Here is a 14,238-nt window from a genome sequence, read left to right on the forward strand (position 1 = left end):
TCTGGACAACGATGAGAGTAACACAAGGATGCCCATTAAGCTCAACGCTATTCACACTGAAACGACCCATGGTCTCCTCTCTCACTCCATCCATTTTTATCTCACTCTATCCATTACTATCTCTCTCTATCTATTACCATCTCTCTCTATATTTGTATCCTTCTAATACCTTATTATTATATTACCGCGTATTCTATTATCTTAATACTAATTAATATTTTTGTACCTTATTTTTATATCATATATTATAGGTTCCAATTATATTTTAACATAAACACAACGTATGTCGTACGTTTTCATTTACGATTAGAATGAGACCGCCATTAGAAATAAGACATTACGCATGCGCGAACTCCGATTGGCGGGTATATAAGGAACTGCGAAAGCAGCAAGAGACACACTTCTCCCTGGCATCAGGTTTGAAATAAACGAAGATCTTGGAGGTAACTGATATACTCGTCCAGTGAGAGCGAGACCGCTCCTTTAGAGGAAGCGACCGTTCTCCAGAGATCAAGAGTATTTGATGCTCCTTTACAGATTCAGTCTGAAGTAACCTTATGACAGGTGCACTACGACGATTCCTGTTAAGTGCAGTACGGGCGACATCTTGGAGGTAGCTGAGATACTAAAGATCGAGACCGCTCCTTTAGGGGTAGCGACCGTTCTACCAAATAGTAATTGATGCTCCTTTAATATAGAGTTCGTGCTTGCCGTAAGCAGACGAATCGCTTGCCAACAAGCGCTAGAAGCCATTCTAAGTCGGACGCATTTCTAAGACCGCTCCTGAAGAGTCTTTTCTCTAAGGTAGCGACTGATGTAGAAAAGATAACGAAGGGCTTACGGATGCTTGGGCAATCAAGCAAAGATTATATGTTTCATGAAACCTTGAGACCGCTCTTAGGTTATAGCCATCTATAACTTCGGCAGCGACCAGGGCATACGAGACAAGATCTATTGCACACACACACACACTTACACTGCGTATCGTCTAATACAGAGGATCCTCTACCGCAATTAATACGGATTAATTAATAACAGCATAATTACTCTTGTACACGAATGTAAAAGCTTAGACACATAACCTAATTTCTATTCACGAATCATAGACACATAACCTAACTCTCGCGAAGTATATCGCATAACGATTACGATCAACATAACCTCGTCTGTACATAATAATTAACCTTATTTGTTCTTATAAATATTTAACGAATTAGAATAGGCATTAGTATTGTATTTACGTTAGAATTAGAATAGGGTTTTACTGAATAAATTATTGTCAAGAAAGATCTAAGCTTTGGATTTTAACTCCTTAACCGCACGCCACACGAACCCCACTTTTCGTCCATCGGAAAGCCGCTTTTCCATGGACAACGTAGCATCGCTTTAGGGACGTTACACCTGCGATTATTATTAATTGTTTAATATTATTATTCTCTTTAAGCGTGTACACAAGTAGGAACGAGAGCGACTTTTACTCTGTACCGGGGCCCTCGCAGGATAATTAACATCATCAATATCGAAAATTAGTGACGATATTATTGATCGTTTATAGTCGATATTAAAGAAATGTGGATTAAATATTGATGAAATTTTGACTGTTAAGACCCAAGCGTCGAGTATGGGTAATCTGGCACTTCAGGTAACCGTCTCATAATGTATGGTTGCGCCTGCGCCTTTACGCGACAGACATCACGATATGCGGACGTGTAAACATTAAGCCCTAGGAGAAGAAAATCTAAAAAATCAACACCATTGAATTTTAGATCTGAGCTATAGATCCAATGATATACATGACTAAAATTTTTCATACGCAAAACTCCAAACAATGTGCATTACCGTACTGCTTAATAGACCTAACATCTTACGGGATTTTGTGTCAACATTTAGACTGCAGTGCCGATTTAGAAATCTGAAGGTGCTTTTAGCGTCTTTTACTGAAAAATAATGGTCATTTGAAGAACTAATCATTGAAGTAGTGCTATGTAGTAGGAAAAGGGACTGTAGTGTTTGTAAATATGTATGACTTGTCTCTGGTGGGGATCGATGAAGTAAGCAATCTTTAAGTTTTGATAGAAGAATTGAGCTTCGTGAAGTTTCACGCTATGGCTCGACTCAATCTTACTTTTTGTAAAGTATACGATTCAGATGGAATGCTATGAATGATTAAAAATGATCCGAATTATATCGTGGCTGCTATCATTTTTGCCAGGTGAATATGTATAAGGGGTTCGTTCGATCATACTTATCATTAATTATGCGGAAAATGAGCTACTTCATTGAATCGTATGAAATTGGAATATACATATTGTAAAAGTCAACTCAACATTCTAAACAACTTTCCTATACATACATATAACCGCCGCTCGATCTTAGCTTCTCAAGTATTAACAACAAACCTTACTTTCATTTATAAATAAAATTTTTTGCGCATATTCCGGAAAATGAAGCTGAGTGGCAATAATATGTATAGGAAAACGTTACTCGAAATTGTGTCCTTGACAGCACATTTCAAAGTTATGAAATCAGCGAGAGGTGGTCCCTTTTCTGGATGAGTACCGCACATTTAACAAAAATTAATAATTTTCAGTAAAGAGTAGCGAATGTTTACACTAATAACCTCAAGTCCAAGAATGCTTCGGGATTCTTCGGCAGACGATATTGAGCAGCAGGACCGGCAGGTGGGTTTTGTGAAGCTGTTTTTATTGAAAAATGTGTTTGTGTGAGTAAGAGTGAGGTTACGATGAGAAAGAGAGAGAGAAAGCGAACGGGCGAATGCGCATGCGAGCGCCTTTTGTTGCGGTACGAAACATGGTGTAGATGGCTGCACCGCGTGTGAGAATATTTCTACCAATTTCAATATTATTAAAGTACTATCAATAGTTAATAATCAGTGATTTCATACGGAAAACTGAACCCAAGTCCCCACACGTTTAGAGCCTCGCAGGCGAAGATTTTTGACTTTGTCACAAAATATCAAATTTGTTATTATGCGTTGTATCCTTATGAGAGTAACAAAGGTGAATTTTTTTGTTCTCCTACTTAAAATGATACCAAACATTATGTAAATTGCGTAATTTTTAACGAAGTTAACTCGAAATTTTGCAAATCCTTTTTTCACACAATTTCTTTACAAATCATTCAAATTGTATCGTATTTCGTATCATTTTCATCGGAAAAACATAAGGAATCGACTGACGTTACTCGTGTCAATATCGAATAAAGAATGTAAAATTTCATACTTTAAACTACTAAGGTCTAGGGCTAACTTTGTCTTAGGAGTTATCCTTTTCTCGTACATAGAAACCCTAGAGCGGGTTAAGGAACTGCATTCCTTAGTATCCATGCTCACCTAGCTACTTCGAACTGATCGCATTCTTTTTATTTTTACATACCGCAACAATTAACGAAAAATTTGTAAGTATATAAAATAATGTCTGGCACTCATGGAATCGCTATGGCGAGTGTACAGAAATGTGACCACATATGAGAACAGCACGGCAACAGTATTAACCCTTCCGACTCGACATCGGTACGACATCAAAATGATTAACTTAAGCTCACATATATCACATATTACTTATTTTAGAATGGAATAGCTTATGCTCGTCCATCATTTTCCTTTAACGTCCGATTTGTATCCGTACAATGAAAGTTGGACTTTTTTGGCTTTTTTATGACGCTGAACTCCGGTCGAATCTCTTAAACGACTCGCACCGTGGGTTCTAAATATCTTAATTCTAAAGACAAAGATAGCAATAGCGCTTCAGAATCTTAAAAGCCAATTATATTTGTTTAAACATAAGGTTGCATTTTTCATGTTAAACTGTAAGTGTCAAGCGATGAGCAGATTCTGTTTCAGCCGAATGTCTGAATTCTTCATGTTTCGTTTAATATTTGGAAGGATAATAGAAAATTTTTAGTTTCTTTTAAATTCAGTTTCGTTAATTTCATACGGTAGGAGCTAAAATTAATCATTAAATGAAACGACAACTCTGTTAAATATGTATAAGCAAATTGTTTCAATACTTGCCATGCTTAAAATTACTATATAACTTTTACTTTATAACTTTTAAAAATTACTTTATAACTTTTGCTAATATTTTCATACAAAGTATAATTATCGCAGTTATGTGTGCATAATTCTTGCGTTAAAAATTTCTGAAAGCAAGCAAATACTTAGTTATTGAAATGTATTAATAAAATAAGTTATATAATCTATCTTTCTAAAGTAATCTTAAGGGGGTACGATCAGATATGTCAGAGCGGCGACATTACCGACAAAATTAGGCAAAAACAGGGGTTTACGGCCTGACACTTTTCGTCCTTATATGAGATGATTTTAAACTGGGAATGGGTTCATTCGAAAGAAAACAGTTCAATGCAGCGCAGTCAACTCGCGATTTAACGAAATTCTACTGATATTTAGTAATACGAGTGTTGTAAAGTAGAGCAAAAGTCTACCATTGACAGCTATGGAAATTTAAGCATTTTTATGTAATTTAGAGAGTGTTTTGAACGAAATCGCGAGTTGACTGCGCTGCGTTGTACTTTTTTCTATCGAATGAACCCTTTCCCAGTTCAAAATGTTCTCATATAAGGACGAAAAGTGTCAGGCCGTAAAACCATACAACAGTATTGCTTTTGGCTGGGTTATCGATAAAACAGAGCAAAAAATGTGACAAATTTAGTTGAGCATTTGCAAACCAGGCGACGCCTAATTTGTAAGGCTGCCGATGTGGAATCGGAATCTGTGATACCCAAATTAACGATGCGAGTTATTGAAAATTTCCCCCTCCACTACACACACCACCTTAGGAGTCGCGTGTACGTGAGCTCGGCGCTTCGGGCCACTCCGGCCATATTCGAAAAGTCAAAAGAGAACGCAAGTGTAAAGTGAACCTTACTCTCTCGCTCTTTAAATACTGTCCAAGTTGCCGACAAACGACACAAACCGCGCGCGATATTTTCATTTGTCCAGACATATTTACGAAAGCCCGAGAAGACAAGAATACGGAGCCCGTCTTTTGCTATCATGCAAGTTCAAATCTGTGACTTTTTTATTTCATACATAATTTTTAGTAGCTTTTTAACTTTAGAATTCCTCGCTTCATATATTACTTCATTTATAAAATACTGTAGAAAATATAATTCATATTTTAGCCACACAGATAGCCATAAAACACAGTTGCATCGTTCTCATTTTTTTACAACCAGTCTTTTATGGAATGAAATAATAATTTGAGTCATAATAATATAAAATCAAATTTATATAAAGATTGGAATTGTATATTAAAATTACTTGTAGAATAAAAAAAAAGTTGCAGGTTTGAACGGGATCCGAACTCGATCAATGGTAAAGACATAGATGACAGGTATAGGATCCGTGCATCTTGACGTTCATCATTTCATTACGGTTACGAAGTGAGATTGTGAGATCCTATACACGTCTGATGTCACAGTTACATTGTCTATAATGAAGAAAGAAATGCAGTAGATCACATGTATGTATATTCAAAACAGTCGTGTGCGTTTGGATACACCACCAGACACGCATAGGGAATTGAAATATCTCAATACCGTCGATTAGCTGTTGCGATTTCGAGTAACACTCGGTCATGTTCGGCTCGTGTCGTATATCGCATCGCTCGCTCCTAACCTAGCGCGTTACCACTTATGTATACATACAGGGTGTCCCGCGTAACACACAAAAAGAAACACAAAATTAAAAAAGTGTTTACATGTCATTTGCATGGTATAAGGGGGAAAATTTATTGGCTATAACAAATTATCTTTTAGATTATTATTTTCAAAGATATGATAATCAAGTTTAGTTTTTTTAAATAGAACTATATACTTTTTTTCAAATCATTTTGTAGTGCGTTTCAAGATAAATTTAACGACATAGAAATTATGTATCTGTTTTCAAATGGTTTTCGAGATATTGGATACGAAAATTTAGTGTTTTTCGGCACAGGAAAATCTGCTCGAGTAGACAGCACCGCAGGAAATCTCGCCTACGCGTCAAGTGCCACATGCCATACATTGTTCCTTCAAACCAATACGGGAGGGTCTGCTGCAGGAACAGTAGGCCCAAATTCTGGAAATGGTTTTCCTGTGAACCTGACTATCATATCTTTGAAAATAATAATTTGAAAGATAATTTCATCTAGCCAATAGATTTTTTCCTGTATATGTGTAGATACAGTAATGTTGCCGACGAGAGCTGTTTCGTCTACACGGACGAGAGCCGCGGTCTATCCCCACTACCTCGTATGATGTGTGCCTCCGTGTAACCAATTCTTGGAACCATCGCTTACGAGCTCGATACCCCAGAACAAGGCGGCCATAAAAAACAAAGATAGCATTAAGGATTTAAATAGGAAAAATTGAAGTTTCTTATTCGCAGACAGATCTTCACGCACGTAACACCAATAAATTCCTTGTGCTCTCCCGATGAAAATGATATTAAACACGACAGGATTCCGATTATTTATAACATACATAAAACTTGATTTATAGAAAGAAAGGTCACGCTCATTTACGTATACAGTAATGTTACAGACGAGAGCCGTGCTCGGGTCTCGTAACGGCTCTTGTCGTGTGAACGAAACGGCCCTCGATCGTATTATTACTGTATTTAGAATCCAACGATCCTAATCCAGACCTAACTCAAAATATACATACGCACATACATATATATATTAATATTTCTATTTAAAATTGGTTTGAGTTTCATTAGTATCTACTTATATATGTAAAATAATATATACTTCTATATTCTATATTCTATGTATATATAAAAAGGATGAATAATATCTAGCGAAATAATAAATCGGAAAACGGACAAGTAAGCTCTTTCTACAAATTAAGTTATTAAGTATCTTTATTATAAATAATCGGAATCATGTCGTATGTGATATCATTTTCTTCGGAAGAGCACAAGGAATCGATTGGTGTTACTTACGTGAAAATCCGTTTGCAAATAAGAAACTTCAATTTTTCCTATTCTTAATCCCTAATGCTATACTTGTCTTTTGTAACGTCATTGATTTCGGGCATCGAGCTTGAGCATAGACGGTCGAGCGAAACCCTTTTTTTTTGCTTCTTCGGTCGTGCATCAATTATCTTGGCGACCGAGAGTAAAGGAAGCCAAATCGACTACCAGTGACGGACGAGAGCCGCGACCAGACCCAAGCGCGGTTCTCGTCTGTAACATTACTGTATATGTATACGTATACTTATGTACACGCACACATATGCGTGATCTTCATATTAATATAAAAACGATATTTGGAAAAAGTGTCTATCTCGAGAAAGGCATCGACGTGGACAATCAATGAATAATATGAATGTAGTGGTATTTAGAATGTGACACTTGTAAAAGTTATACACATACAAATAACATGTGTCGTTTGATAAATACCACTACATTCACACGATTCGGTGCTATATTGAATCACAGAAAATATCTTAGCAATCGGAAACGTCGCGCGTGGCTCGTGCCGCTTGCAGGGATTTGAACAGTTGAATGTGGCGTTTCAAGAGTGAGAGAGTAAGACTCATATTCGCACTTTCTCTACTTTCCGCAAATGTCCGAAGTCGGTCGCGAAGCGTCGAGTTCACGTACACATAGCTCGTGTAGTAGTGTGTGCAGTAGAGGGGGAAATTTTCTAAGCTACCTCCTGAATTCGAAATCATAGAAAGGCTCCATCTTGCGTTCATCAAGCAGCCACGTGTCTGTGGATAATACTATTTCTGTAACGAAAACTGTAATAGCAGATACCGACCTGGCAATTTCGAAATGTTACGTGACTACCGTACCCCCTTAATGCAGCGTCTGCCCGCAACCACAGACGCGTTATTTTAATTCTCCATAAAACTCATACGTATATATGTGTATATACTTGTAATATATACATACTTCTTTTAGAGAAACATTCAAATATATTTTTTAGATATGTATTTATGAATAAAAATTTGTAGAGAACAACAACAGTATTTGCAAAATAATGCTATATGTAATCTAAATATTTTAAAAAGATAACAAAGTTCTTTCCATACTGGATATTGAATGCAGGATTTGTCACTTAGAAAGAAATCATCATCTGCAGCTACGCAAACAGCCTTCATTCAGAATGTTATTATTAACTTCCAAAAATACGTATATAGACTTGTTTTGATTGTTCATAAAAAATACGCGTACAGATATTCGACAAAACGTCATCACTCCTAGATTTATTACTAAAAATTTTATAAACATCTCTGGGGGTCTCATCAATAGCGGATTTGCGCACAAGCGGTCACCTCGAGACCCGTAAGCAGGGCCCCGAAAGATATGTACATATGCATTATTCCACCTGAAACTCCGTACGTGCAACAGTGCAATTGAACAGAATAGTATTAGTAACAACTACCAAAAATTTGAAGCAAATCGAATGAAAGTATACTGAGTTATTGTTAGCTTTTCGCACCTAGAGTGTGGATTATATAGCTACATTATTATCGCGATAAATGTGAAACAAATATCTTTTCAAATACTTGATCCAAATATTCTTAATTTTATATGTATTTAATTTTACACAAAAATAAAACAATATATATTGCCCATAATTTATTTATTAGAATGGGGCTCCAAAAATTTGTGAGGTATCGGACCTCTTGAAGAGTAGATCCGCCACCGTTCGCTTGTAACAAATCGAAAAGTGAATATGTTTGGGCAATTGAAGAGATCGTGTCCAGAGATGGACAAGGTCTTGACGAATGGTCTTAATTATTCAGAGATAAAAAATGATGAAAGCGTTTTCATATTGTCAAAGTTTCAAATTGACTAAGTATCTGATAACCTGTAGAAGTAAGGTATGGCTGTCGATGAATGATCTTAGAATTATTTAAAGACGCAAAATAATAAAAGTGTATTTATATTGTCAAAAACTAAAATTGACAAATTATACAGAAAAGCAGCTTTTTCGATTCTATTATATGTCATGGTATTAAAATGCGTCAATTTTTATTAATAATTCCTCGATAACTACACGATAAATCGATTTCATATTTTGCACTAGGGTTTCTTATAATTCAAATTAGGAGTCCCCAAAATTTGAACAAAGTGTTGAACTTTTGCGTTTAATAAGTATATCTATTGAAATAGTTGTTCAGCACGACGACCTCGACAACATATTTCAACGTCAGCAAAATTGTTGAGGAAATAGCTTTTCTTGAACTTTATCAGATCATTTATTGTATATAAAAAAATCTAATCTAATCTAATCTAATCTAATATAATGATAAAATGGATCATAAACAGAAAGTATAAACTATATGACACTTTTTATGAGTAGTATACTACTACACTGCATATCAAAAGTTTAGACGCACTCTATTTTTTTAACAAAAACGCAACCCCGATGAGTCTTCGATTGATTTTTTTTTGTCGACAGTTTACAATACCTTGAAAAACTATGATTACCACTAGAAATTTTTAAATTTGGCACTACAAGATAGTATTTTTTGTCTAAAGGTGAAAAACGGCCGTATCAAAAGTTTAGACGCACTTAATAAAGCTTATTTATTCGACAAATTTTAGAATTTTACATAACGACTAGTATTTTGTATAACTACCAGAACCCTGTATTGTTATAAAAAATCGGTTTGGCATGCTCACGATTAAATTTTTTATGGTTTCGGGCTTGATTCTCGCCCATGCTGTCATAATGCCATTTCTGAGTTCATCAACTGAACTGTATTGGCGACAATCTACATAAACTTCGCGAATGAGGATTCCCCATAAATTCTCTATCGGATTTAAGTCCGGTGAACGAGATAGCCAGGACGTAACATCAAGATTTTGCTCTTCGAGCTACTTCTTTGTGCCTCTACTCGTATGAACGGAAGCATTGTCTTGTTGGAAAACGAATTTAATGCTTGGAAAACGGCGGATATGGGGTAGCAAATTGTCTTTAAGCACTGACTGATATCCAATGCTGTTAATTTTCGGTGAAACGAACGCAATTGCTGTGGTGCCGAACGCACTAAAGCCAGCCCAAGTCATACACGAACCGCCTTCGAAATTACGCTTCTAAAAATACTTCGGCTCCTTCCTCAAATCTCGCCAGTATGAATTGAATCCGTCTGGTCCATCTAGATTAAATTTCTTTTCATCACTCCAGATCACCTAAAATGTACATACGTTCATACACTTCTTACCAAAATACAAAATATAGCTTGTAATATTAGATTGTCCCATTCGTTAGTCCACGTTATATGATCCTTCGCGAAAACAAGGCGACAATTTTTATGTTCCTGCTTCAAATTTGGACAGTTTGTCATTTTTGCACGAACAATATTGGAGTTCTGATTGAGAACTCTCTAAATTGTCATTTTTGATACATTTAATCCTAAAGAGACCAGTAAATCATTCAGTTAAGGTACTAGAGTTTCCCATTGTAGCGGTAATAATCAATAATGTACAGTAATAATAATAGCACTAGTAAATAACTAACTAATAATAATAGCAATAATAATACAGTAACAGTAACAACAAATAATAAAGAACAACAAATCACACATGCCAATCACTAATTTTTTGCTGGTTAACTGTATTTATTTAGTCCATGCTTCTGTTTTCGTTACCTAACAATTAAATTTTACAGCTATTTTCATGTTGACTCGCTTCATACTTAATCATATTCATTCCGATAATTAATACAGCCATTAGATTACAATATGAAGTTGTAAACAACAAAAAAGAAAGTGCGTCTAAACTTTTGATACGTCCATTTTGCACGTTTAAGCTAAAAATGCTTTCCTGTAGTACCAAATTTCAATGTTTTTAGTTGTAACCATAATTTTTCGAAGTATTATAAATATTCGACAAAAGAATCAATGAAAGATTCACAAGGAGCTGTGTTTTTATTTAAAAAATAGGGTGCGTCTAAACTTTTGATACGCAGTGTATAGTCATTTTCCTGAATATTAAATAGTTCTAATCAGATTCTGTTCAACAAAATTATATATGATATTACACAAACAGATTGTGGAATGGACACTAAGGTGCAAAAATGAATTAATGATACAAGAAATACAAATTGATGCACGTATAGCATTTACTTATATTTCTTTGGATTTCTTAAGGGGGAACAACATTTAGGAGGCCAAAGAAGCATGTTTTTATAAACTATTTTGTAGGCATGCATACTTTATTGAAAATGTAAGTATTTAGAATGTTATAGATATATATTTTAATCAGTAGCTAAGAATTTTTTTACAACTAAATATACATATTTAATCATGTTATAAGCGTCACTGTAAAATGCTATATATACCAAGTAGCACTCCATAGTTTTAGCATTTATTCATGTTTAATTAATCTGTGGAAAAAGATTAATATAGTTTTTTAATTTATATTAATGTAATTTCAGTTGAATACACACAAATTAAACTACGATAATTTTTAGTCAATTGGCAGACAGTGAAACAAGAAGTTTATGGTAACCAGAAGTAAGTATATTTTGGAGTATAAAGATAATAACTATTATTTTGAAAAAAATTTCTGTTTGCTTAACTGAAGACAATTATATGATAAATATATACATAAAACTAGAAGTTTATTCGTTTAAGATTCATAAAAGTAATCGTTAAACCAATTTGAGAAACATAATTTTATGTGAAGTGCACAGAAATGTGCAATAAGACTCCTTAAAAGAAAATTGGAAATATAACGACAAACTTAATAAAAATAGAATTATCCAGATGTTAATAGAACTATTAATGTAGTTTCAGATAAGTCTTTAATGAATCATACCACTCAGCCCTTTCGTACCTTCTTTAGCTTTGTAAGCAATCAAATAAAAAGTGCTATAACTTCATTATATGCAAGAATTTTATTTTAAGAGTATATAATCAAAAGGTTGTAACTCTAAATGAGGTAAAAACAAAATTTTTCAACCCATCAAAGTGTTGTTCTCCCTTCATTGATTCCATGTGAATAGAAACAGAATCAGAAAATATAAATTACCTATATTATATAATACGTGCAGAGTAAAATAATTAACAATAACTGACATAAGATACATAATAAATTTAGTTTTAGAAAAAAATGCTGTGAAAATTGTTTAAAATATTTGCTATGAAATTATACATATTACGAAAGATAAATAAATATTCATTTTAGATAAACTACATATATATGAATGAATTACTTACATTATTAACCTTACTCCAAAGTAGTTTATTTAAAATAAATGTTTATTTGTTTTAAAACTTCAATATGAAACTTAAAGGATTTTAATTTAAACGCGAATATATATCAAAAATTTCTCCCTTATGAAATATTACTTAATGAAAGAAAAAATAATAATAAAATGAATTCTAACCTGCATTGTACACGTGTAGGTATACGTTTTCCAAAAGACAAATAGTTTACCGCAATATCAATCAAAATATAACATAGACAAACCAAACACTCGTATAAACACATTAACCGAAATACTAGAAACAACAAAATCATTTACTTCAACATGATCACTTAAAACTAAATTCTGACAGTTCAATACAAATATTTCCCTAAGCAACGTCATAATACATACACTATACAATGTGGTTTAACCTAAAGAAGTTTACATTAGTGGAGGGATTCATTGTTTAAAATATGTAGAAATTACTGATCTCGTTAAAATGCCTATTTTATTTCATTAAAATGGTTCTTAAAAGTTAACATTCCGACATCAGACTACTGTTACTATATACACAAATAAACAAGCATAAATACTAAAAAGTGTTTGATTCATCATTTTTATTATTATTTGGCGAAAGTTTCTTTTGTGATTCATTCAATTATTACTTCTTTATTATATGAAATTGTGTACATATAATATATACTATCTCAAGACTGCTGATACAAGTCCGCAAGGGATGATTCTACTGTTGCGCGGCCCAGTCGAAGTTTGCAGAAACTTGGAACGTGGGTCGATGCCCGTGGAGCGTCATCTAATGTCAACTTCAGCTTTGCTCTCCTTTCTAGTACAATTCAAATTTAGTGCCTGAAGAGCTTACGTTGAGCGCCGCTATAGAATGAAGGCGGGATACACAACATTACAGAGTAATCATTTCATCTGGAAACTCTCGAAACTGCTGCCCCCATCGACTCATCGACCAGAAGTGAAAATACTGAGGTCATATCTCTGTTCTAGTCAATTCTAGTTTCCTCTTAAACAGTGGTTATGGCTGTAGGGAGCGTGAGGTAACTCTCTAGTTACGCCCACAGAGGGCGTAGCGGCGCCACTGCCAACTGGGAGAAGAGCCGGGATACTCTAGGGAGTTTTGGCCCGATGTATTTTCGGCGTCCCCACGCGACGAGAGTCAGTCTAGCTCAAGCGAGCGCAACGAGCAGAGCAAATAAAGAGAATTCCAATGAAGACCACGTGTACAATAATTTCCGTGCCCCTAAGATCGCGTCACGTAGGCCAGAGCCTACAATTGGTGACCCCGACGTGATCTCGACGCAGTATGGAAGAAGCGGCTCAAAACAGCGCGGTGGCGATCCACGCCGCTAAGTTTTGGCCTGAAAAACCGGCGCTTTGGTTCGCACAGTTAGACGCGCAGTTCAATTTGCGCAACATAACGCAGGAGGATACAAAGTTTTGGCACGTGGTCGCGCAGCTAGATGCCAAGGAGGTGGAGGACATCCTCCTGAACCCACCAGAACAGAATAAATACACGAGGCTGAAGACGGAACTCATCACGCGTCTGTCGATATCTAAGCAGCGAAAAATCAAACAACTCCTCGAACACGAAGAAAAAGGGGACCGCACGCCGTCGCAATTTCTGAGGCACATGAAGAGCCTCGCAGGAGACGACGTGCCTGAGGATTTTATTAAAACATTGTGGGCAAGCCGGTTACCGATAGCCATGCAATTGGTGCTGGCGACGCAAGATGGCGTCGAGTTAGAGAAAATGGCCGTCCTAGCGGACAGAATTGGCGAGGTGACGCCCATGCAAGCGCAGCCGACTTCATCCTCAAGCAACGTCGCAGCACTCGGCGATACCAACGCCCTCGTAGAGCAGATCGCGGCGTTAGTGACAGCGAAGCTGGAAGACAGAGGGCGCGAGAGGAGGCGCAGTGTTTCCCGCGGTCGGTACCGCAAGCGCTCGAAAACAAGGTTCGAAGAGCGCCCGAAGGGTGTCTGCTGGTACCACTGGCGCTTTAACACGTTGACTGCCACGCGCATTTACAGTGAA

General features: G+C 35.8%; 1 protein-coding gene across 1 annotated transcript in view; it reads right to left on the reverse strand.

Annotated features, from left to right (window-relative positions):
* LOC143184832 (phospholipid phosphatase 1) overlaps window positions 1-12,551 on the reverse strand; it is a 137,064-nt gene extending 124,513 nt beyond the window's left edge. The window contains exon 1 of the mRNA XM_076387340.1: window positions 12,375-12,551. Within this exon, the coding sequence (XP_076243455.1) occupies window positions 12,375-12,380 (6 nt within the window). The 5' untranslated portion in view covers window positions 12,381-12,551. The remainder of the gene's footprint in view (window positions 1-12,374) is intronic.
* Between the last annotated feature and the right edge of the window lie 1,687 nt (window positions 12,552-14,238).

This window comes from Calliopsis andreniformis, chromosome 10 (assembly GCF_051401765.1).
Source record: "Calliopsis andreniformis isolate RMS-2024a chromosome 10, iyCalAndr_principal, whole genome shotgun sequence".
Lineage (NCBI taxonomy): Eukaryota > Metazoa > Arthropoda > Insecta > Hymenoptera > Andrenidae > Calliopsis > Calliopsis andreniformis.